We start from the raw sequence: 25,995 nt of genomic DNA, 5'->3' as shown, positions 1-25,995 counted from the left end.
ATCTTTCTGTATAATAGTCTGAAATGACTAAGAGTCTTATCAAAACTGCATCAAATACCACCTTAAAACAGCTGTAAACTACATTTAAAAACATATTCTTAGTAAATATCAATTGGAAATGCAAATAGTTGGCTATAATTTAGAAACTATAAGTAAAAACATGAATTCAATAGTACTACATCTGCTTCAAAATTTCTATCAAGCACAAGGGAAGAACACTTTTCACAAAGTAAATAATGCATGATTTTATTAGTTTTATATTTTGAAGGTTTTTTCCTTTAATCTCAGTACATGAAATCTGACTTGAAACATGGCTTAAAATGATAAGAGTAATCCGAAACACTGAATCATTAAGTTACCTAAAGTATACATCAAGCAGCAATGTGATCATTTGAATATTATACCATAAAATCTAATATAGATTTCAAACACAGTCAAGAATCCTTAGCATTTCTCATTGATACTGATCATTTAGTGTCCAAATAACATTAAACACATTTTCCAAAGTTAATATAGAACAATCTGACTTCTTGAAAATAATTTTGGCATTCAAGTAGTTTAATTATTACAAAGAAAAGCACAACTTTTCTATTACTGTTCTGACAAAAATCAGAGAAATAATTATTGTATTGTTTTTGCTATGCAGCAGTATTTTACATTCATAACTATCTGTCATGATGTACTACTGTCTAAAATTAAGTGGAAAAAAAAAAGCAGCAAAAAATGGCAGCATATTTGGTCATTCATACTAATAGAATCTGAGATTCTATGAACATTGTATATATTCCAAAAGAAATAAGTAAATGATTCAAGAAAAGCAAACATTGTAGTGTATGTTCAACATAAACCGGAAAAGCTTTTCTTTTCTTAAAACTGCCACTTTTAAAGACAATTCTGTTTTTCAGCACATGATATTTTTTAATTTTTTTCATAAATAGAGTTCACGTTTTTTCCTGCAAAGTATAACGTACAACACAGTGTTTCACAATTTAAAGTAATAAATATTTTCACATTCTAATTTAGCTTTGACTAGTTTGTCTTTTATTTTATGCTTTTGTTCTGAAGCAATGACATTTTTTGCTTCAGAACAGAGGTAGATTTAAGAAACTGGGCATGTCAGACTTACTGTCAAAATGCAATTATCAACAGCTGTTACTGCTGATATGCAGTTTCAAAGAATGCCTGAAAAAATTCAGAACCACTATTTAATTAATACTTTACTAAGGTTCTCCCTTTCAAGCTCAAGTTATTAAATTATATATTTAATGCACACTTAACTCACAAGTCAGTTACAAAGAATCTAACAATAAAATATATAAATACAAAAGACAAAAGCTATAAATGAAGAGAGGTACATCTAAACAGAATTCTTTTTTCAGCTTTTTTAAAAAGTGCATCAGCTGCTTCTTTTTTTGTCCTCTCCAAAACCACATCAAACTTTCTGACTGGCCAAAAAGAGGAGCCACACGAAGCCAACGTTGACATTACGTTTCTTTTCACTTAGCTATTTATAACTGAAACCCTTCCATCGGTGCTTCCTGCTGTTGAAAAACAAACTGCTGCTGGTTTTCATCCACCTGAGGAACAATGTTGGCATCCTCATCTTCCACACCAAAGTAGTGTTCAATTAGGTCAAAAGCCTTTTGGTAGATCTCTTGATTTTCGTGGCTTTGAAGAAACTCAATTTTATCCAGACCTAAATTTTTAAAAGCACAAGCTTAAAAATCGGATAGCCGCCACAAAATAATAAATCAACATAAAGTCAATCACATTGCTGCCATTAAGATTCTCTTTCCGACATATCCTAATTTTTGCAACCTTTAAAATAGCAGGTGATAATTTTTTTAAAAGATTATAAGACAATATTATACTACAGACTTCTATTAGAATAGCCTAAAAGTATACAATTGTTCAAGGGAAGACTGTCTACACATTAGATACAAGGAAATGTAAGGTACTCTTTGTCTCAAAACAAGGGCTTCTTTTACGTGGCTTATATCAAGGGCAAGGAAAGATTAAAGGTCACTTTGGCGGCTAAATGATTCCATCATGTATTTTTTACCCACTTTAGAAGTTAACTTTGTAGGTAAGGCTGTCTGATGTTTAATACCATCCTGAACTGAAATATCTATCAAAAGACCTCATGTGTTGGGAATAGACGGAGAAAAGAAAACAGACTTGATCACATCTACACTTAATATATGGCTGATTTTAATTCATAGGGATTATACCCATTTACTCTATATAGTACAGTAAGTAGTGTTCCTAAGTCAATGAATAAAGATGACAATGCACTGTCTTAATTACTAATATTAAGTAAACTAAAGGCTTCACATCCTAAAACTATTTTAACAAATGGTAAATAATCCTTATCAAAAATATGACCAAAGACACAAAGATGAAAGAAAAGAAAGAGAAAACATTCAAAAGAAAAAACGTTTAGAATCTAATTAGGTACCTTATTCTGACAATATCTCTGACAGCTAGCACCTCTGATTTACCATGTAAGTGTCTCTCAGGTTAGCTATCTTATAAAACTATTTCAAAATGCATCAAAATTTTCTAATATAAAGTTTAGTTAGGATTTATACAAAACTACAAAAGCAATCTATCATAGTCAAACAAAAATTTTAAAACTTAACAAAACATTCCCCTATTTAATTTTAAAATAGGCAATGAAAGCCTATGCATCTTAATAATAAAAACAATTCAAATTTATGTAGTACTAAGTTATATGCTATGACACAGGCAGCTGCAAATATTATTATACTACTTTACAAAGGAGTAAAGCTGAGAGGCGAGGAGTCACTTTTACTTCCATTCACAATGACTTCAGCCAGCTCCAGGACAGTGGGCTGAAGAATCAAAAAATCAATTGCATTTTGCTGTTTAATAATTTTATAAATTATTTATAAATATAAATACACTAAATAGGTAAATGTATATATTTGGTTTGGGGGTGTAGCAGGAATACAGAAGAGGAATATAAAGCAGATATGTTTCATTTTGTTTATAAAGTTATATTTGTAGTTCCTGAATGCAAATTTATACAGCAAGAAGAGGTGCTAAATTCCAGAGGGAATCCACTAAGATTGAAAAATCTTTCTATGGAAGAATAATTAAGCACCATGAAGGATTACAAATGTAAAAGTCCTTACCATATGCTTCTTCAATGAGAGCACAGTATGGATTGATACCCATTCCATTTTGTCTAGCTTCTTGCTCCCCAAGGCGTAAAATATTTTCAAGACCATTTAAAGCCACCTGAACTATTTTGGAATCCATCACAGTCAAAAGGTCACAGAGAGGTTTAATACAACCTAATGCTACCAGATACCTTTAAAATAATTAAGGAGACAAAGGGAAGGAAGAATTTAATGTATTAGTCTATGGTACTGACTCATAAAAAAGTTACTCAGAGGCATTCTAAGTATAACTAAAATAAGCAAAACATTCCTAGAATGTAAACTAGCAAAGTGGCAAAAATGCTCAGTAGGCTCAGTTACAGTGCTCATTTCCACAGCCTCAGATTGTACTTCCAATTCAACAGGCTATCTTAGAAATAATGCATTTTTTCTTAAATCAAAGAGTATGAGTCACTCTAAATCAATCACCATTCTATAGAAAAAAACACTCACACATCCTTGTGTAATTCGAAAGCTAATATGATTACAGACCATCAAACTTATCAATATATTTCCACTAAAAAGCTAAGGAAATAGGAACTACAAAGATATATTTAATTTCCTTAAAGCTTTTAAATCTTAGGTACTTATTTTGTTATTCTGATGTGTGACAAAATTCAAATGTTCATATAGTAAGTTTTGTTTTGTATTTAAATTAATGAGGAGGCAATAGAAGGTGGGAAGGTAGTATAATTAGGATAAGACTGTTAGAGTAATCAAGAAAGGTCTTCTGTTAAGAAGTGACATTTATGTTTGGGAGAAATTAGGTATTTGTGGAGTTAAGGAAGGAGTAAATGATATGGACAAAGGAGAAGGAGAGTCATATGCAATAAGTAACCCTAGGAACATAGGTCAGAGCCAGATGGTGACAGATTTTTATATGTCAAGTAAAAGAGCTACTATTTTAATTTTAGATGCAAAAAAGAGCCCCCTGGAGTTTTTTGAGCAAAATATGGAAAGATCTGCTTTTTATCAGTTTGTCAGTTTTACAGTGGATAGATTGATAGGGCAGAAAGATACTCTTATAAGAGGAAGGAAATAATTCAAGGGGAATGGCTTTGGGCATATGAACAAAAATTTTTAAGAGCAAGCAAAAATGCCTTAGCTCAGATAAGTACTGAGATAACTCAGATAACATCTGGTCAGAAAGTAACTCTGAACCGGTTATACTACTGAAAACCTTATCTTAGGTAAAAGGGGTATTAATGGTACCATTAACAGTGGTATAATTTCATTAGGATAGGCAGAGATGGAAAAGTTTAGGTTTTGCCACAGAAGACACATCTCTAATGTGGACTTTATTTTGAAGTATAAGGAGTTAGAAGTAACTAACCAAAAAGTGACAGACTGAATATGATAGAATAGGAAAAGAATGATTTCCTTGGGACACAAGTCTTTTGGTTTAAAAAAAGTATAAACAGCGATCATAGCAAGAAAAGAGAATCAAAATTCTCTAAGTGTGATTCTTACAGAGAATACAATCTTCTCTCATTTTTTGAGGTGTAAATTTCATCAGATTATCTTTCAATACTTTTTTCTTAAAAAAGCCCAAGGAACTATGGATACATTCCTGATCCACATAGGGATTTTAAAACTAAAAGTCTTTAGGAATAAGGAGTGCTTAGATGGAGAAAAAAGGATAGCTACTTGTTAATATTGCAAAGAAAGAATGAAGTCTCAAAGTTAGCATAATGATCTAGGTTATGGGTTATGATGAATAAAAGTAATTATATCATCAGCTATCATGAAGTAGGAAAAATTTGGCTAGTATAAGATTGATACAGGTCAAAGTCTGCATATATCAGCTTGCATAACTTCAGATGAAAATATTCATAATTCTCCATGAAGCATATGGCTATGTAAACCCTAGTCATTTCTGTAAGATGAAATTAGATATTTACATCCTAAGTATTTTTTAAATTTTCAGTGCCTACAAATATCATGTTTTGTTTTTAAAAAATTGTCCTCTCAGTTTACAAGGTAAAAACTAATTTACTGAATTTATGTCAAAAGCAATTTGAAAATAATTTAAATAAATGATTTATATGAAATTAACCACTGTCAAAACAAGTATATGGTTTACAGCCCATATACATACAGCCCAAGTATACTAGTCACTTCATAATGCTTAGCAGATCTATTTTGATTTGAGAATTTGAGCAATGTTTCATACCTAAACAAAAAGCATTTCAAATCTCAAAATGCTACAGCTATAATTATTGGTTTCATTATTCTATAGCAAGAAAGAAGGAGTTCTTTCTTAAAGAAGGTTATTCTTGGAAGAACAAGTTAAGCAAAAAAAAATCCATTATAAAATAATAGTATGTTCTAATGCTTTCTAAGTTAAGAAGTAGCAAGTCGTAAGATCTACAATACTTCATTATTAACACCATACCGTATCTGCTCTGGAGTGCCTCCAGATGTTGCATTGGTTATAGCCCATGCTGCCTCTTTTCTGGTACGAAATTCAGCTTTCTGAAGAATTTCAATCAAAACAGGAAAGATATTTGCATCTATGACAGCCTGAAGCAAAGAAAATGAAAACACATTACTGTCAGTACAGTACATGGTAAGAAATATTACCAAGTATAGTAATACCTAAATTTCATGACCTTTATGATTTATCTTAAAATGCTCCTATGGTACTTATTTCTTAGAACTTTTGAAATATCTTCATCTCTCCAGGAGGACAATAAACTATAGTATACATTCTAAAAGATCACCTTTATTTCAATGGTACCTTCACTAAAGGAAAAAAAAGCTTTGCATATAAGAATAGCTAAGGAAATGGCATCTATTAAATCAATTGGGAGAGGATCGTCACCAGAAAATTAGACAGATTTATTTATTTTAAAAATAGATTTGCTTTTTTGATAGTGGCTGTTCATGAGGACTGTGCACAGTGTGACATGGATGCAATCTGCTTCATTGTAAGAGGCAACAGTAATGAAATCACAGATCTTTTGAAATATTAAAAATGCAAATAATTGTGAAATATCATGAAACCACAAGAAAAATATTTACAAATAAAAAATTAAAATTTTAAAGATATTCATAAATCATGATTTATGAAAAAACAAAGCTGAAAAAGACTCTAAGAACTCATCTGGTGCTTCTTCCCTTTCTAGAAATTCATGCCTGAACTGATAAAACCCTAGGTTTACAAAAGCTATTTTACTAAAATCCATTCAGTTACTAGTATCAACAATGATTTAATTTTTGTTTCTCCTAATCCCTAATAAGACAATCTTCTTGTTCATGTTCAACAAAGAACTAGAATTGTACACTGCTTTTAAATGTGCATGTTACAAGTGTACATGTGGCTACACTGGGATTGTGGCTGTGAATAGAGGGAAGATATAAAAGCAGAAACAGTAAGATTTGGCAACGGATTGAAAGTGTGAGGTAAAAATGAGGAGTCATGGATGACAACAAGTCTGGGTAACTAGGTTGATGGTGGTCCCCTTAACAATAACAGGGATGCCACAAGAGGGGAGGGTTTTGGGGAAACAATAATGAATTCTGTTTTGGACATGCTGAATTTGAGATGCTTACCAGACAAGGCAAACAAAAGGCAGGTAGCTGGCAATGTACTTTTTGTGATTTAAAAAAAATAAGGTTGCTCACAGATTAGGAAATAGCTGAACAAACCACGGTATATAAACATAATGGAATATAATGGAATACCCAAAGAAATAACTATGAAATTCAGATAAACTGAAGATTTTCATGAACTGATACAGATCAAATAAAGCAAGATTAAGAGCATCCACAATGACTGCAGTAACATTTTTTAAAGCATACACTAAAAACACAACAGAATTCAGATTAATTTAATGATCAAGTCCATAGCACTAGCAAAAAAATATTCTCCTCCTCTTATTAGGGAAATGGTGTGGAATATTTGTATGCTCTAACACATGGCTAATACCTCAGTTTGTTTCGTCTAATGCTTTTCTTTAATACAAGAGGTTCCTACTGCAGAGGAAGGAAGTTACTGGAATGAGAAAATGATGTAAAAAGAACAAAAAGTATCAATATAATATTTTTAAAAGGTAATATTAACAAATATTATATGCACTGATAAACAAGGCCTACAACTGTTCATTCCAAAACAAGAAAATCAATGGGAATAATGATATGCTTAATACAATATTATTTAAACAGGGATGAATGGAACTGTACAATCACTTTAAGTAAGCAACTGCAGCTAACATTTAGCAGGATGAATGTATTTCAATGAAATACAACAGATACAGGTAAATCATTATGTCGGACTACAAGGAACTTACCAAATTCTTCTGGTATCCTGAAATTTTATTTTATCTACTATTATTACAAAAACTCAGTTGTCCTTGGGCCTTTTAGCACCATTTATACTATAGAGAGATGTATATACAGTTTTGACTTGCAGCATAATCACCTCCTTTAAGGTAATAAGGAAATAAAAAAAGTAAAGAGATGTCTAAATATCAATCATAAAGATGCTTACCTGAATCTGTGCTCTATTTCCTGCAGTGATGTTAGACACCGTCCAGCAAGCCTCTTTTCTTATTGATTCTTTTGGACTACTAAGTAAGTGTAAGAGGCAGGGTAATGCAGAGCAATTCAGAATTACCTACAAAAATTTAGAGGTTGAAACAATCTTTAAAATACAAATATTTACAAGCAAATTTGGAGGAATAATAAATAAGTTATACAAGTTAAAATCAATGAGAATATTTTCCACTTGAAAATCTGACTAGCTAAATAGATAAATAAGGAGTTATATGAATTTTTAAGATTTCAAGGAAATGTTTAAAGAAGAGGTGACAAGAGAATGGGGGTAGAGGGGAATGGGACACATAACATGTTGCCAGAGAATGCTATTTATCAATTTCTTGTTGAGATAAAGACCCCTCAAGGGTCTTCATAAGAGTCTCAGATTTGGAAAAACTCTGACAGCATCAGTCATAACCCTCTATCCTTACCTCTTCTGCTTCAACAACTGAGAAGACTCTACTTGGGAGATAAAAGCAGAGGTCGTCATACCAACATTCTAACAGTGGGACTAACACTGCATACTTTCCCCTTGCTACTGCTGCTCTAAAACCTGCCATTAGCAACTACTGAGGCAGCATGGAAGAGGTTGAGGTAGTAGCATGGACTTTGGAGTCAGAAAACCTAGGTTCAAATGTCACCTTTGCTACTTACTACCGATTGCAATCCTTGACAAGACACTTTTCCTGTAAGGTCCAAATGAAGAACTAGCTCGAGCACAAATTTTTTCCCCAGTCTCTCCAGCCCCTAGATCTTTTTCCTTTGCTGAACTACTATAGATCTAATTGGCCAGATATAATACATATTTGATGCATATATGATGATGCATTTATATTTTGTAATGCTGATATTGTGTGTATATACTCCTCCCATAATGACATTTAAATGTTCCTTCCCTTGAGTGCTGGGACAGTGTCCTATATCTGTATGACTCTAACACATAATATGGTAACTAAAAGAGTAAATGCCCGATACAATATTTAATTATGTCACCAAGAGTTCATCTATTTACACATGGAAAGATTATTGATAGGATATGCTTAAAAGAACCACTAGTATGAAACAAGTAACTTTGGAATTTGTAATAACATTTGAGTATACATTCTACTGCCATTGAAATAGATTTAACTTATTGAAGTCTGAACTTACCTGTGTTTGAATGTCATCACCTGTCACAATATTACCAACAGCTCTTAATGCAGGTGATACCACTTTATAATCATTGTGCCTAAAGACAATAAAAAAACTAATTTGTATACATACAACAAGATAGACCAGTTATACATTTCTGTAGTAAAGTGTCATAAAAGGTTTTATTTTCCTCTCTAAACAAGAACTGTTTCTCTCTTAAAAAGTAAATACTAACAATAAATTTGACACCATAATCTATTAATACTGAATTATTTCCAATACATGGAAATTCATACTTTAGTAGGTAAATGATAGTAATGATCCTTTAACTAGGATGAAAATTCCTTAAAGGGAGGGTTAGGAACCTTGTCTTAAACAAATTTCCCACTTCTGCCCCAAGTCCTCACTCTTGCCTGAATACAAAATTAAGTGCCTACTACCTGCCATACAATGAGTTAGGAGTTAGAGATCGAAAGACAAAATAAAAACAGATCATGCTCTTAAGAAGCTTATATTCTACTGGAGACAACATGTACATGGATTAAATAAATAGAAATTATATACTAAGTGAACATAGCAATTTGAAGGCCAGGGAAAAGTATTAATAACTAAGTGAACAGTCTCCTTTGGAAAGTGTCACCTTGAGCCTAAGAAGGATTTTGGCTCAAAGGGAAAGGAAGGGAAGAGTGTGAAGAAGAGCAGGTATGGAACTGTAGGAACCTATAGGATGGGAACCTAGAAGTCTGTGAGGGGGAACGACATGAAATAAATTTGGAAAGATGGACTAGAGCCAGATTATAAAGGGCTTTAAATGTCAAATGGGGGGGGGGGGAGGTGTTACTTAATTCTGGAGGAAATAATGAGCCACTGAATCTTTTAGATTAGGGTAGCATGACACGGTCAAATTCATCAACTGCACATTAAGGCTGATGGATTAGAGGACATCCCTCCTACACAAAAGGGGCAGGACAAGTATAATAACTCAGCAAAGGAAAGTCTGGAAGCTCTAGGTAGACAGGAGGACCAGAAGACAGCAATGTCACAAGGACCCAGGGAGGGGGTGGGTCAATGGTGCCAAAAACTGCAGCAAGGCTAACAAAGATGAGGTAAGGAACCGATAGCAAAGACTGCTAATTAGTGAATGAGAGGTGATGATGGAAGATATGGAGTGACCTGGGGTCATGAGGATGAAGAGCAGGTTTAGTTGGCAGTACCAAATCCCACAAGACACTACAATGCAGTGATCATCTAGAGCAGATATGGTACACAAGATGCAGAAGCAAAAGAACATAGAGCAGTGTTTAATAAACATAAAGACAAAAATTACTGGGCCAAGGATTCTCTATTTGATAAAAAATGCTGGAAAAATTACCAAGTAGTCTAAACTAAATTGGGTTGGCACTGTCAAAAAAGTCAGCACTGCCAGTGCTCTAGCTCTGATTTTGGAGTTCTGGTCCTGCACTGGGTTGTCTGATGGAAGGGAGCTCAACGGTAAGAGTAAAAAAGCAAGCGTAGTATTAGATGCCAAGTAGTCTCTTTTTTTTTGGGTGGGGAAGGAATTGAGAGGAATTAGAATGGCAGTGGAAGCAAGGCTAGGACTTCCACTCACAACTTCAATTGATCTTTGAATCTATTTCAAAAACTTCCTAAGAAAATTTCCCAACAATTTCCTTAAAGAATCCCTGCTCAGGTTGCATCATTCAAATATCAGTATCTATGGTCTTACTAAATATAGTTCAAACTCTTCTGCCTAACATTTTAACTCTCCACAATATAACAGTAACACAGTCTTTGAGGGGGAACAGTGGCTAGAGCTTGGAAGTCAAGAACAGATGAATTAGAATGTTATGCTTCTAGAATGTTAGGTTAGAATGTTATGTTCTTCTATGTGTGACTGACCCTGAGCAAGTTACTTAAGCCTGTTCGCCTGTTTCCTCTTCAGTAAAATGAGCTGGAAAAGGAAATGGCAAACCACTCCAATATCTTTGCCAAGAAAACCCCAAATGGCATCATGAATTATTTGCATAACTGGTAAATGAAAATGACAATTTTACTGAGTACATCCAAAGATGCATTTCTTTCATATGAATCTACATATTTTGTGAGGTATCTGTTCCCTTTCATCTAAGACAGTCATTAAAACCAAGTATTCAAAATAAACTTAACCAGTCCTTCAAGTCATTACCACAAAGTTTTAATCCAAGATTTTTAAAAGGTGAAGCATACTCAATTATATTACTGTAAACATATTAATATTTTAATGAGAAAAATAGTTTTGTATTAAGAAAATTCAGTGTTTCATTTTTATTTCAACTTTTAATTTCTATTTCTGTGTTTGTTTTATAATACAGAACTAGCATACATATATTTAAATGTTATCTATTATCACTAATAATAGTATTATTCACATTCAAAATTTTTTACTAATAAGTTTGTGATCGAAAATGTTTTAGAGACTAAAGGTAGAGTGCTGCACTTATCAAGAAAACCTAAGTTTAAATTCACACACTTATTAGTTGCATAAGTCAATCACAACCTCTCTCAGTCCATTTCCTTATTTTAAAAAACAAATGATAAAAAATATCACCTAAATATCACCTATCTCACAGGGCTACTGTAAAGGTCAAATTAAATAATACATGTAGAACCTTTTGTAAGTTTAAAATTCTACATAAATTTGAGCTATAATTATTACTGTTAAACTACAGCAAGGGCTAAATTTAATATATAATTATACATTTCTCAACTGTACAATTATACTTACATCAAAAGTTCGACCAATCTTCTACAGACTCCAGAGTCAATGACTGCTTGAATTTTGTCATTGGGTCCATCAGAAAGATAAGAAAGGGCCCAACAAGCATCTGCTAATACATCTGGGTCACTGCTAAACAATAATCTTGACAGAACATTTAAGCAAGGTGATACCTGGAAGAAAAAAAGACCCAGAAGTTTGATACTACAGGATTTCAGAGATGGAATGGCTCTTGGTAGCCATCTAAGACAAGCCATAACTGAAAAAGAATCCATGCCACAAAATCACTAATAAGAAGTCATCCAGCTTTTGCTTAAAGACCAGGGGGAAAGGAGGGAGTAGGCAAGGGGATGGGTGGGAGTGAAAAACTCACAACCTGCTAAGGTAGCCCATTCTACTCTTCAGCAGCTCTCATTATTACCAAGATTTTTCTCAAATCAAACCTAAATTTGCCTCTGTAACTTCCTATTATTATTCCCAGTTTAAACCTCTGGAGCCAAGCATATGTCTAACTTCTTTTCCTTCAAATTATTGAAAATAGGTATCACATTCTCCCCTCCATCATCTTTTCCAGGCTAACCATCCTTGGTTCTTTCATCCAATTCTCACGTTATTAATTGCAGACGCTTCACCACCCTAACTGCCTTGATCAGGGTACTCTTCAGATTATTAATGTCTTTACCTAAAATGTAGTGCCTAGAATTCAACACAATACTCTACAATCAGTCTAACCATGGCAGAATACAATTAGACTAACACCTCCTTGCAATTATGTGCAATTTAAATTCTAAACTAACATTTTAACATACATAAATATCAGAGCAATTTTTTAAAAAGAATTCTCAAACAGTTGATTTACTCTTGAAACCAGTCCTACATACAAGTCTAGTACCAGGAGGAAAAATGTAGTTTTCAGGTTTGCAGCCTCCCCCTAACCAATTTCAAACTCATTTGTCATTTTTCCTTCTTTTGAGTGACAATAGCATTGACCCCAATAATTTAATTGTGAAGAGGGAAAAAAGACTTGTCTTCATGGGAGCTGTCCTTTTGTTAAACATCAGAATATTCAGCAATATTATACTACTGTACAATGCAAATAACACACTTAAAAAAAATAGGATGAGAACAGCAGACTACAGATTAGGACAGGTGTGAAGTAGCAGGGATAAGGGACCTAACACTGGAATAAGAATCAATACAAATCTACACTTTAGTCTCCAAAATGTTGACATTGGTTCTGTGATCTTGAGCAATTCCCGTCCCTACTCTAAGCGTGAATTTCCTTATTTCTAACATGAGAAGAATGAAACTCCTATTCAGTACTTTCAATCTCTTACATTTTTCCTTAAAGTCCAAGACATATTTCTCAATTTGTCCAGGTCACTCATACCTTGCTGAAGTCCGGAGGTGGGTTTTTGCCTCTACATAAATTTGATAGAGCCCATACAGCATTTCGAGTTGTTGTGAGTCTGTTTGAATTTGTCAGTAATCTGGCAAGAAAAGCAAAAAAGGAATTGTCCCCTTTAACAGTAATTCTCAAATACATTTGCGGGGAGAGGATTTAGATTGTTTCTGAGAAAGGGATTTAATCATTTGATCAACAAACATTTATTTAGAGCGTACCAGGTACACTCTTGCCCTAGGTGCTAAGGTAAGTACAAAGAATGAAACAATTCCTACTTGCAACTACCTTATAAGACTTTCTGAAACAAAATTATTTTAGCTCTAATCTGCAAAGGTTTATGAAAATTATAAAGTACATTTAAATTAAAGAGCCGATTACTTAAGTCAATCCAGTTATTTCTGAATAACAATATTTAGAATGCTACATTATCTTTAGTGATGACAACAAACATCCAGACATAGCCATGGTCTTAAAGAAATTAGAGCAAGGAAAAAGTAAAACAGGAATTGAAATTTAAAAGACTGCCCTATGTCCTTTTCATTTGGTTTGCTTTGAACCTGACACGTTGAAAAGAGTACGTCTGTCTTCTCTAAACCTAATATATGGAAAGTAAAAGGGGCTGGGAAACTGAATTTAGCAACATGCAAATTGTAGGAATTAAGAGCAAAATTGAGTTTCTGTGGACCAAGTGACTTAAAAAAACAACTGACAGAACTGGAAATGCCTCCCTCATACTTTAAACAAAATATGAGAGAAAAGCATCTGGCCTTTATCTAAAGTGGTTCTTGTCTCATTTTACAAGGATTCTCTACTTTCTGGATACTGTCAAGTAATTTATGATGAACACAGTGAAGATTACAATTAAAAGATGCCTTTTGTTCTACAAGTTATTTTCTTTTTACAGGGTTTTCTTGAAGTGGAATAAAAGGGTATCTAACCTTTTATAACACTGTCAAGAAATCATAACAAAAGATTTTTCAGCATTTAACACAAATAGTACACACCAAATAAAGGCACATAAAAATGTATTTAATGTTAAATTCAGACTCAATAATGGCACAATAATATGACATCACAGAAAAACCACTACAGTATGTTAAAAATGTTAAGAAGTACCCAATTACTTTGCTTTTAATATACCCAAATGTCTTATTTACATGGTTATTTTCCTATGGTGTTTCTGTTATAAGATTTATGAGATCCAGTTCTTGAAAATCTACAAGGATCTTTCTTTTCTTTGAATTCCAGTTCCAACTACGGTCAACTGTACAGCTGAGCACTTAGTTTGTCAATTTCGGAGTTACTAAAACAGTTAATCATTCTATAAAACACTATGAGTCTTGACCACACAAAGATGAATTTCTCCTCATCAAAGATGAATTTATCTTTAAGAATCAGGTGCCTAGAATTCCCTCTTCCTATTCTGTTCTACTAAACAGAAGACAACAACACCAACATTCCTGATGAACTCACAATTTTAATTTCCTGCCACTAAATGATTCTGGTTTCTGTAAGCAATGGAAAAGTTTTAATAAGAAAGGAGAGATGAGTCTTTACAAAAAGGAAAAGACAAATCAACTAAGTTGAGGGGAAAACCAATATATCTTTCAACCCAATGTCTGCCACACATTGGGCCCTTTAAGCATATGTTGTTTGAGTACAAAACACATGACTATACAGGAAAAGTAGAAAAAATTTTAAATAATTTTCAATAAAATATAGTGTGATATAGTGGTTTTTAATAGGACAACTTAAAATTTACCTTTCAAATAATTCACTTGGCAGGAAATTAAGACGGTTCCCAAAATACCACATAAAATAATCCTCTATAAAACACAATGTGATTATTTTAAAATCACTTAAAAGATATACCTTCAAGATCATAAATAAAATTCTGATTTTTAGAGTAGTAACAAAATCTTGTGTTTTCAGATTTCCATATAAAATGTATGCAAGAATCAAAAGCATACTGCCTATAATAATATTTTAATTTAAATATTTAAATAAGTAGTGTGGTATGATAGGAAAAAATACTAGGCTTTGAAATCAAGACCAATGTTTAGGTCCTAGGCTCTGTGGTTTAACAGCTGTGTGGCCTTAAGAATGTTGCACAATCTACCTCATCAACTCATCAGTAAAATGAGAATTATAATAACTGCTATTGCTGTTATTTGTCCTTCATTCTCAGAGAGGACCACGGCATCAGAAAGGAGATGTCATGACTTGCAAAAGTGAATTAGATTTAAAGGAGGGAGAACTATACAAAGTCACCAGCTCACTCTCTCCTCCAGAGCCATCTGAGTCCAGTGGCAAGATATAGATCAGGACAAATAGAGATGGCCCCAGATGCAGTAGTAGGTCTTGGCCTTTTTGAGTTAAGGTCTTTCCCACATCTCAGTTTGCCTGAGGCAACACTCATTCAGTGACTAAGGCTAGGTAAAACTGAGGTAAAGAATGGCCTCTTTTACCTAGTCAAAAAATAAAATCGATTTAGGAAGGGAAGACCCTCATGATTTCTGGTCAAAACACAAACAACTGCTATTTATAATAACTGCACTATAATGCTCACAGAGTTTGTGAGATCAAATAATGACATATGTGAAAGCAATCTACAAACTGCAAACTGGCATATAAACATAATATGTTCTTTCCTCTTCATTTCCTACTTGGCTGTACTCCTCTGGCCTTCTCATCCTACTCCAGAAAGGAATTTATTCAACCTAGAAAAATCACTTCAGCCTTGTAGCTCCCACTTCATAAGACCCCTGCCCCTGGGGCCCCTTCCTCTAATTGGAGAGCAGAGTAAACAGCTCTTTCCAGAACTTCCACTTTAAGAGGGCCCGCTGAGCAAACATCTCTTTCATTTTCCAACTGGCTGTACTCCTCTCGATTTCTAAATCATGCCCCCGAGGCAAATATCTTCCTTTTCTACCCCATACTCTTTTCAGCTTTCCTTTGTGTGTGGTCTTTCATGTAGAACTTTTATTTCAGTAGACACTACTTCCTCACTAATGGAAAAGATCACAGATTTAGAGTTGGAAGTGACCTTAGAGATAATCTACTTCAATCTCTTCATTTTACAGATGAGCAAACTACAGCCCACAGAAGTGAAATGATTTGTCACAAGTGGTAAGAACCACACCTGGGATTTGAACCCAGATCTCAACTCCAAATCCAAAACTCTTTTCCCAACATCACATAAAAAAGATGGCTAGCATTGTGAGGTCTCATCATGACCCTGGGACCCTCCAAGGTTATTTATATGCCAGCAGAACATAATCTCCAGTAGGCTTTTCACAACCAGTTATCCAAGGAGCTCCATAGTTTAAAGATATTGATTTCAGAGGCATAATTAATTAATTCATTTTTTTTTTTTTTTGCCAGATCAACTTATGAAAATGTCACTAAGATAATAGGAGGGGATGGTGAATGAGAAGACGGGAGGTAAGAAGTAAGAAGGAGAGGGGAAATCTGTTCTGATGGAAGGAATACCCACAGTGATGAAGACTTAAAGACACATGTTTTAAGTTTTCTTACTTTATAAACAATAACCATCAAAAATCAGCCACCAATGTATAATTTTCATTACTCTCTTACATTGGCTCAGTTATAATAAAAACTTAAAATACTTACTCTAAGAGAGGAGGAAGTATTCCACAATTCAAAACAAAATCTCTGCATTCTGCATTGTCACCAGCAATATTACCAAGCGCCCATACTGCCTTAAAAATAAAGTAAAAAATTAATTTAGATTTGCCTTTCTATACTAGCTGCATATTTTTAAGCCAACTACCTTTCCAATGTCCCATGACTACTTGAAAAAGAAACTCTCTTAAGAACAGTATTTTAAAACGAAATACAAACCTAAGATTTTTTTAACCATGAGAATAGTCCTTTTGATAGAACTACAATAAATGGAATCTTTAAAAGAAAATTATTCCCAAAATGAAAAAATTTTGCTTCTTCACAACTTAATGGACATTTTATCCTGTTGCAGCTAAAGAGCTTGTCCCAGTCTAAACTGAGTTATAAGTTAAATACTAATACTATCATCTCAACAATCAATATTCCAATTAGCAATACCAAGGATTATCTAATACCCACTTGGGAGACAGTAAGTATATGTGCTTAAAGGAAACAGGAGGTATTAATTAAGTTTGCATTGCCTTGAACAGACTGTCAGCAGCAAAAGATTGCCTGATGTCAGATGATAGGACAAAAAATAAAAAAAAATTTTAAAAAAAGCCTGGTGCTAAAAACATTTCATGGATTGCCTATACTTAAATTAAAATCATCTATAATCAGTTTCTTGCCTCAAGAAATTTCATATACCACAAAACAAATAAGTAGATAGCTGAAGACCTATATCTTTCATTCTGGTTTTGCCAATAACTGTCTCCATGTCTTTCTCTGCCCACTTTGAGCAAGTCAATCTTTCTGTGTCTCAGTTTCTTTGTCCAAAAAAACTTCTATAATTGTTATGTTAGCAAGGATTCAAATGACTAGGACTGGGTTGATCTAGGCAAAAACTGGTTCTAGTTCAAGATCTGATAATACACGTGATAGCTTAAGTGAAGGCCATTTTTCTGTTCTCCTTTCTAATCCTTGCTTGGTAAGATGTGTGGCCACTTTTTAGGACTGATGGTTAATTACCTAGGAAATGAAATAGACATTAGGAGGAAGAAAGATGATAAAGAGGAAGAATTAAAGCTACTACCAAAAGATAAGAGACAGGACCCAGAACCCAAGATAAAAAGTTAATTTTTTCTCAGAGTAGAGGTAAAGATTATGTTAATAAATGTTAAAGGTGTATAATGAAGATAAACAATAAGTAAGAATATCTAGGGCTGACATTTAGGGAGGAACAAAGCCTAAATCATTGAGATAAAAGAAAGGTGTGTGACTTATTAAATGGGAAGTTGTGTGGAAAGTCATGGGTGAAGGAAGAATTTTAACTGTGGTATGAGGCTTGTATAGCTATCAACCAGAGCTAAAATACTTAATGTTAGATCTACACCAAATTACTCTGCAATCCTGGAAGACCATGAGAGAGGGAAGATTCAAAAGCAACAATATCTTACAAGTTATTACAATACAGCTTCCTTACAAGATTAACAAAGATTAAATGAGATAGTACTGCTGAAAGTAACTCAAGGCACAAAAGGTGAAGTTGCCAAACATCGTAAAATACAAAGAGGTGAATACAGGCTTCAAAACTGTGATTCTAAGGGTACAGAAAATGTTTTAAACTTATTTTTGGTACTAAAGAAATCCATTTCCAGATTCTTTTCCCTAGTTAATGCAAATCAAATAATATTTGGCACTAAAACATAAGTAGCATTCCTTCAGGCGCTAGCCTCTTTAATCACAATTTCAACTGCTTTTCTATTACTTCTCAAATGAACAGCCTCCTTTATTCAATTCATTCATTATTCTCCAATCTCTTTCTCTATTATTTCTTGCCATCAATCAAAGCTAAGCATCAAAAATAATACTGGGCCTCAAAGAGCAAGGCATACCAAAAAAATAATAAGATTTTTATACAAGCATCATACTATTAATATACCACAGCAACATACCTTATTTCCCAAGCACTGTACCCAAAATTTAAGTTCACCTACAAGACTTTTAAATGTGACAGTTGAGAAGTCTGAAATATGCTAGAACTGATGATGTGAATCAAGTACTATGGTAGGAAAGTAAACCAGGAGTTAGGAAAGACAGAAAGACTACAAAGCACACAAGTTATTAACTGGAAACTATGGGTAGTAGAGAAAGTGGAAATACAGGGATTCAATAAACCATGCTATTTATGTGTAGAGACATTGCGGAGAAAACTTAATAATAGTATATAAAAAAAAATCAATCTAATTTTGAAATCTCAAAAAATAGAGATATCATTGAATCTAAGAATCAGGACTTAACAGATCTAGGTCATCCACTCAGTCAGTACAAAAATCACTTCTACAACATCACTGATGATCTTACAGCCTGTGCTTGAATACCTCCAATGAGGCTGACTACCTCATCTGGCAATCCATTCTACAGAGGGATGGCCCAAAATATAAAGAGTTGTTTCTTAAGCTGAAATCTCTCTCTATGTAACTTAAACCAATTTGTCCTAGTTCTGCCTTCTGTCTCACATTCTTTGTGACGATCCTTTAAATCAGTGTAGACAGCTATTAATATCTCTTAAGTCTTCTTTGGACAAAGCACCCTTTTATTCTTTCTAAGATCTTTTTCTGACTTCTTACCATCACCACTTCCATCTGAAAGTAAGTCCGTTAGAAGAAAAATGAGGTTATGGGAAACAAACAGCTACCTAAGAAGATGGTGTTAAGAGAATGGAATTTTGCTTTCTGTACCCATGTTTATGTAGGTAATCTATGAGCCACAAATTTACTACATATAAGGAGGAAGGATGCATCTCTTTAGGTATTTTTTGCTAAACTAAGCAGGAAGGCTTTAAATTGAAAATTAGAGAAGGGGAAAAAAATTACACAAAAACATTTGCTAAATCAACTACCACAGAGAGGAAAAAGTATGACATAGACAGAATAGTATAAGTATTCAGGTAAAGAACAGATACAGGAACAATGTTAGAAACAATTATCTACGTGTCTAGCTATATCTACATTCCAGTTTTATCAACAGTCCATTATCTGGATGGTCAACAAATCCTGAGATCTTATTGATAAATATTTCCTCAAAGACACCACATAGACTTGGTAGAATAGAATTCATGACTCCAAAAAAGGAATTGTTTTAAAAAAAAGATATCTCAACTAGATGGATGCTAGAATTGTACTACACATCAATAAACTGATGAAATCAGGGATTTCAATGGTCTTTCTAATTTCTCCACCAGTTCATACTGTACCACTTCAGACCTCCTACCAAGGGTGGGGGAACCTGTGGCCTTCTAGATCCTTAAGTGCCTGCAGCCTTTTGCATGAGTCCAAATCTTACAAAACAAATCCTTTTATTTAAGAGGGATTTTTGCTATGAAGTTTGGATTCAGTCAAAGAGCTACACTTAAGGGCCTAGAGGGCCATATGTGGCCTCAAGGCTGCAGGTTTCCCACTTTGGAATCTTATGTAATTCTTCTCTGTATCTTTCTATATATCCTCCAAAAAAGGAAACACACAATACAACGGAGAATGTCCTCTGTCCTCTTAATTATTTCTTGGTTACCAGTAAGCACTCACATTGTTATTTCTTGTAATTTTTTGCCACATGCCTAGCCATTCTCCTTGTCTATTCATTCACATTCTTGTTAATATCTTTTAACTTCACTTCTTGCATTCAAGTCACTAATGGTAATGTGCTTAAGTCTACCATTACTATGTAATTTCATTGTCTTTTGGATCACCTATAATTCTGATTTTTCTGACATCACTGTATTCCAGGATTTGCAGCTACAACTACCATCACTAAAAGGATATTGGTAATTAAAAAGAGGATTTGTGAAAGCACTGCATAAATTTCTAACTGCAATTCTGCCTGATTTCCTGTCACTTAAATGTGAATCTAGCTCATATATGTGTATCCAACTTTAAGTCAATCTGAACAGTACATGTTTTTCTTCATCCATGCTCTTTTCAGCAGTTAATTAAATCGATCTCTTTTCAAAGATAGATTTTACTAAGGAACCATTGTAGGGTTCCAAAATTAGATACAATCAGTATGTCATCCACAAAGAAGAGTCCCCAGAGAACTCTACCAGAGAGGGAATCATCTGAACACCATGCAGTTAATCTTTCATAATACTGGCAAACACCTTAGTTGGGTACACCTCTTATTTACACCTCACTTAATGTGTATTCAACAGAATACCTGGTCAATCTACGTCAAAGAATAACTATTTTTTAACATGTGTGGAAGACTCATTATTGAGAGGAGCTTTTAACATATTTTGTTGAGTTTCTTTTTTGGGAAGAGGAGGGAGGAAGGAAAAGAGAGAGAAGATGAACCAACCATACATAGCAAGGTTTTGTAACCTCTACCTGTTCCTATCACTTAGACAATTATAAAGATGTAGTTTGCTATAGAAAATTGTTTGTGCAAGTCTACCTGCTACCTCCTCATGTCTTTATGAAGGATTCTTTAAATACTAAAATCATTAAAGAATTCACAGATGAGAAATAGGCATGTGGTTGTGGTTGTGGTTCTCAGTTGCCTTTTGTGTACATGTATTTATAAAATTACTATCTGTAAACTTTTTCATTCTTTTGGAGTCTCTCCATCTTGGGAATGCATTTTTAAAATGTTGGATAAATGAATAATTATGTTCCCTTGAGGCAGTACAGTACAGTACAGTGAAAACAACTTGACTTTGGAGTAAGAAGGCCTGGTTCCAATGTTTGCTCTGCCATTGCCTATTTGTGTGATCGTGGGACTCTTCATTTCTCTGGGCCTCCGTTTCTTCATTTCTAAAATAAAGAGGTTGGACTAAATGGCCTCTCAGGCCCCTCGCTCTGAATCTATGAGCCTACCACCTGCACCACATTTCTTCTTTGACTAGGTGCCGGCCATTCTTGCCAACTTCATGGTCCCAAATGCTATGGACACATCCTCACATAGTACATTTACTACTGAGTCTGTAGAGTCCAACTGCAGTAATTCAACTACCATCAGTGATGAAAACATACTCTTATGGAAACATTAGCAGATACAATCCATTTCACATCCATTTGTTACCCTCATTCCTGGTTTCATCTATAAATGTCCTCACACCAAGCTCTCTGAAGATTCATTTTCCCCTGAAGAGCTTATTAACTTTTCGTGAGGTGATAGAGCTTGCAATATTCCATCCTCCTCCTCCTCCACGTTTTAAAAATTAGCTTGTATTCTAAAAACAGTGTTGCCCTTGGCTGCTACGTTGCTCCACTTGGTAAGAGCAAATATCTCCTAGCTGAGGCAGTTTCTGGGCTCGTTCTGTCTCCTTGTTGTAGTGACCATTTTGCAACAGTTAAACTTCACTAAGAAGTGGTGAGAAATTCAATGTCTTTACTTTTGTTCATTTCCCATATTTTGGAACTGACAGATTGCTTAAATTGTAGAAATGACTGCCTGCAGGTTCTTCTTATATTTATCCTTTCTTCTGACTTGGTATGGGTTTTGAGTTTTGTTCTAACTAGCCAATGATCTGAGTGTAACACAGACATCTGAAATGACACTCAAATCAGCAACTAGTCATTCTGTCTGCTACGATAAAATTTAATTTCATGTTTTTCTATATGTTTTTGTTGCTCACCATATCCAGGGCCTGCAGACTTTCTTCTTGAACAAAGATTTCATGATGTACTGGTATAAGACAAGCCTTCGGTCTCTTTCATTTCTTGATCCCAAACTGTATTTTCCAACATAGTTTTTCACTGTCCTCCCCTGTGCCCACCTTCAACAAGTCATTCAGTATTAATGTAGATGCTGACTTAGTTTGAAGCATCTTATCAAGTTCTTCATCCTCTGCAACAGATCATATATCATAGATTTAGAGCTGGAAGGGACCTTAGGAATCAAGTTCAACCCCCTCATTTTTTTGAGTGAGGAAACTAAGACCCAGAGAGGTTAAGTGGGCAGTAAGTTGCAGATTCAGTATTCAAACCCAAATCTTCCAAACCTAAATTCAGTGCTCTACATGCTGTATAAACAGGAATTACTTCATGGTGCCTCGCTTTTTTTAAGCTCATCCCAGACAGTAAGGTGACCAGGTATCGTACTGAAATGTTTCTTATTGCTCCTAAGTGTTTGATGAAATTAGCTCCTTTACATGTAAGAACCTAAGAAACTCCTTTGCATTTAACTGTAATTTCTTTGTTTCTCTTGGTTTCATTTATAGAAAGGCCATCAATATGCAAGTGATTTAATTCCTTTAGTAGACTATCCACCTGCTCACTGGACAAAGTTTGCAAATTAAAAATACTAACAGTTACATAAATGTTTGCTGATAATCTTAACACTTTCTAATCCACTTTTCTGCTATTGTCAGTGCAAAAACAAAAGGAAACAACACTGGAAATAAGAGTTTTTTAAAATTTCTTTTTCATGGGGCACTATGACCAAAAAGTTTCACCAACTAGTGACCATTTTTTTGGTAATGATCTTCTGTACTGATCCCTGGACAGGAGACATAGACTTATCACTGTGTCTCTAACGTGCAGCTTCTCAGGATGAACAGACCCAGCCTGAATTTGTACTCTTCTGCTATCACCATCACACAATCAGTGATACTTTTCAGAGCACTTGGGAAAAGCATGAATGAAAAAGCATTTCCCAGGTATTCACTATGCACCAAGCACCATGCTAAGTACTGGGGGTCCAAATGGAAAAAGCTACATAATCCCTGCTCTCAAGGAGCTCACACTCTAATTGAAGGAGCCAACACATATAAGAGACTTCAACAGCAAAGGTCAGCGGAAAGTCCTCAAACAGCAAGGCCTGGGAGTTTGCAGCGTACAGAGGTAGAGCAGATAAGGCCCGGAGGACCTCCGGAAGCAGAAGCAGAATAAACAATAGGGCGCTGCAGTCTTCCTCACCAGAAGGACTGTAGCTGCTAACTCCCAGGTTATCCAAATGATATGAATATCTATGTTGATATTATTGCTCAGTAGCCCTAGATGGGATCTGTGCAGCAGGGGAAGGGAAGAAGGCAGAAAAAAGCACTCTTACCTGGCTGCCTTATAGGACAGAGGATGGAAAAGTGGCAGTACGGGGAAGAGAAGGTTAATTGATCCTGTACATAGAAATGATAATTAAACACGTGGGAGTAGATGAGATCACTGAAAAAGAAGAGTCCCAACTCCTCTCTGGGAGCTGGCTGATGAAGAAGCAATAAGAACCTTAGAAGAAAGGGTCCCATGCCATCTGTGCGGTGTACCCTTTGTACCAATTCCTCCCATTTTTTTCCAGTAGAGTGTTTACTCACTTACTTGCTGCCCCTCATTTCTTTCATCTCTATCTACCAATTTCTTCCCTGCCACCTTCCAACATGCCTAAGTATCCCCCCCACTCTTAAAACAATAGACCCTGACATCTATTTAAGCCACTGTCCTATATCTTTCCCTACTTTTTCAAACTCCTAGAAAAAGCTGTCTACTTTTTTTCCCTCAAATTCAGTTCTCTCACTCCCTCTTCAACTCCCTTGATTATAGCATCACTCAACTGAAACTACCTTCTGTAAAGTTTCCAATGGTCCCTTAACTACCTAACATGAACTCTCAGTTCTCTTTCTTCCTGACCTCTCTGTAACATTTAACAAGGCTAGTCACCTTCTTTTTCTGATATTCTTTCCTCTGTAGTCTTTTATGCAACTCATCTTTCCTGGGTCTCTCACTATCTGTGTGACTTCAGTCTCTTTTACTGACTCATCAAGCATATCATGCTTCCTAACTGCTGAGCACACCACCAAGGTTTTGTCCTGAACCCCCTATTCTCCTCTCTATGTATACTCTCTTGGTGATTTCATCAACTCACAGGGGCTTATCAGCAATATGAGGACAGATTGATATATCCAGTTCCAATTAGCTCGCCTGAACTCTAATACTGCACCACCAACTGCTAACTGGGCATTTCAAACTGGTTGTCCCACAAAGAGTTCAAACTCAGCATATCCAAAACAGAATTCGGTATTTTTTCCCCAAAACCTTCTCCTCTACTGACATACCCCCAAGCTTCCCAGGATTGAACACTCACTACTCATTCTTGAATTTCATTCTCACCACTCATTCTCCTTCATTCCACATATCCAGTTATTTGACAGATTTTTCTGTTTCTACTACCACAGCATTCAATCCATAAGACTCCTGTTCTCTACTCACATGTGAACTCCCTTTGTTGAGGCCCTTATTATTGGCCAGTTGGACTACTGCAATTACTTCCTAATTGGTCTATTTGCCCCCTTCTCCAGTCTCCCCTAAACTCAGCTTGAATCTGTCCTCCACACAGCGGAGGATCACTACCAAAGTGATTTTCCTCAAAGATGTGCCCTTGTCACTTTCCTGCTCAACTAAACTGCAATCCCTCTCTAATGCCTTTATGATAAAATATAAACTCCTCTGTTTGTTTTTCTTAAGTCCTTTATAACCTGGCCCCACCCTAACTTTTCAAGTCTCATTATATATTACTCCCCTTTTTGTACTCAATTTCAGACAACACAGTCTTCTCTGTCTGTCACACATGGGACACTTATCTCCCACTTCCATGTCATGAAACTGGCCATGCCTAAAATGCATTCCTTATTTCTGCTTCATAGAACCCTAACTTTCTTGATGCAGTTCAAAGTATCACCACTTTCCTGGTCTCCCAAACTACAATGCCCTACACATCCCTAACAACTGTATACTTATTCTATACGTTTTTACATGGGAATTATGTTGTCTATTGGAACAAAATCTCCTCAGGCATAAGTTTCTTTTTTTTTTTCAGTCTTTACATTCCCAGTGCCATAGTGTAGTGCCTGACAGATCAGTAGACAATTTATAAATGTTTGCTAACTGATAAGGAAATGCAGCTAGGAGGCACAGCAGATAGAGTTCTGGGCACGGAGTTTAGAAGATTCCTATTCCGGAGTTCAAATCTGGCCTCAGACACTTACTATACGTGACCCTAGGCAAATCAACCCTGTTTGCCTCAGTTTCCTCATCTGTAAAATGAACTACAGAAGGAAATGGCAAACCACCCCAGTATCTTTGCCAAGAAAGCCACAAATGGGGTCACACGGGGTTGGACACAACTAAACAACAACAACAAAAGAAAGGGAATGCAGAGCATAGTCTGACAACAAACTTACATGTAGGAGAATTTTTTTAAGATTTAGTACAATATTTGGACTAAAATTTAAAGAAAGGAAGTCTTCTTAAGAGTGAAAGAAGCTTTAAATAACTGACAGGGAAGAAAGGGTAGATCTAGAAGTATCTAAAAAAGCTGATTATGATTCTGTGACTTCAGAAAGATGAAAACAAGGGCATACAACCAAGGAA

The 25,995-nt window shown here is 34.9% G+C and overlaps 1 protein-coding gene across 2 annotated transcripts in view; it reads right to left on the bottom strand.

Annotated features, from left to right (window-relative positions):
• Nucleotides 1-219: 219 nt before the first annotated feature.
• KPNA5 (karyopherin subunit alpha 5) overlaps nucleotides 220-25,995 on the bottom strand; it is a 46,539-nt gene continuing 20,763 nt past the window's right edge. Inside the window, exons 8-15 of one of the 2 annotated variants that reach the window (XM_072643139.1) lie at nucleotides 16,649-16,737; nucleotides 13,001-13,100; nucleotides 11,620-11,783; nucleotides 8,874-8,952; nucleotides 7,678-7,803; nucleotides 5,581-5,708; nucleotides 3,159-3,337; nucleotides 220-1,696 (exon numbers count right to left, since the gene is read on the bottom strand). In XM_072643139.1, the coding sequence (XP_072499240.1) occupies nucleotides 1,509-1,696; nucleotides 3,159-3,337; nucleotides 5,581-5,708; nucleotides 7,678-7,803; nucleotides 8,874-8,952; nucleotides 11,620-11,783; nucleotides 13,001-13,100; nucleotides 16,649-16,737 (1,053 nt within the window). In that variant the 3' untranslated portion in view covers nucleotides 220-1,508. The remainder of the gene's footprint in view (nucleotides 1,697-3,158; nucleotides 3,338-5,580; nucleotides 5,709-7,677; nucleotides 7,804-8,873; nucleotides 8,953-11,619; nucleotides 11,784-13,000; nucleotides 13,101-16,648; nucleotides 16,738-25,995) is intronic. The other variant, XM_072643138.1, reaches the window with a different exon arrangement.

The sequence above is a fragment of the Notamacropus eugenii genome, chromosome 2, assembly GCF_028372415.1.
Source record: "Notamacropus eugenii isolate mMacEug1 chromosome 2, mMacEug1.pri_v2, whole genome shotgun sequence".
Lineage (NCBI taxonomy): Eukaryota > Metazoa > Chordata > Mammalia > Diprotodontia > Macropodidae > Notamacropus > Notamacropus eugenii.
Note: the sequence above shows the minus strand (reverse complement) of the source record. Positions and strands in the feature narration are given on the sequence as shown.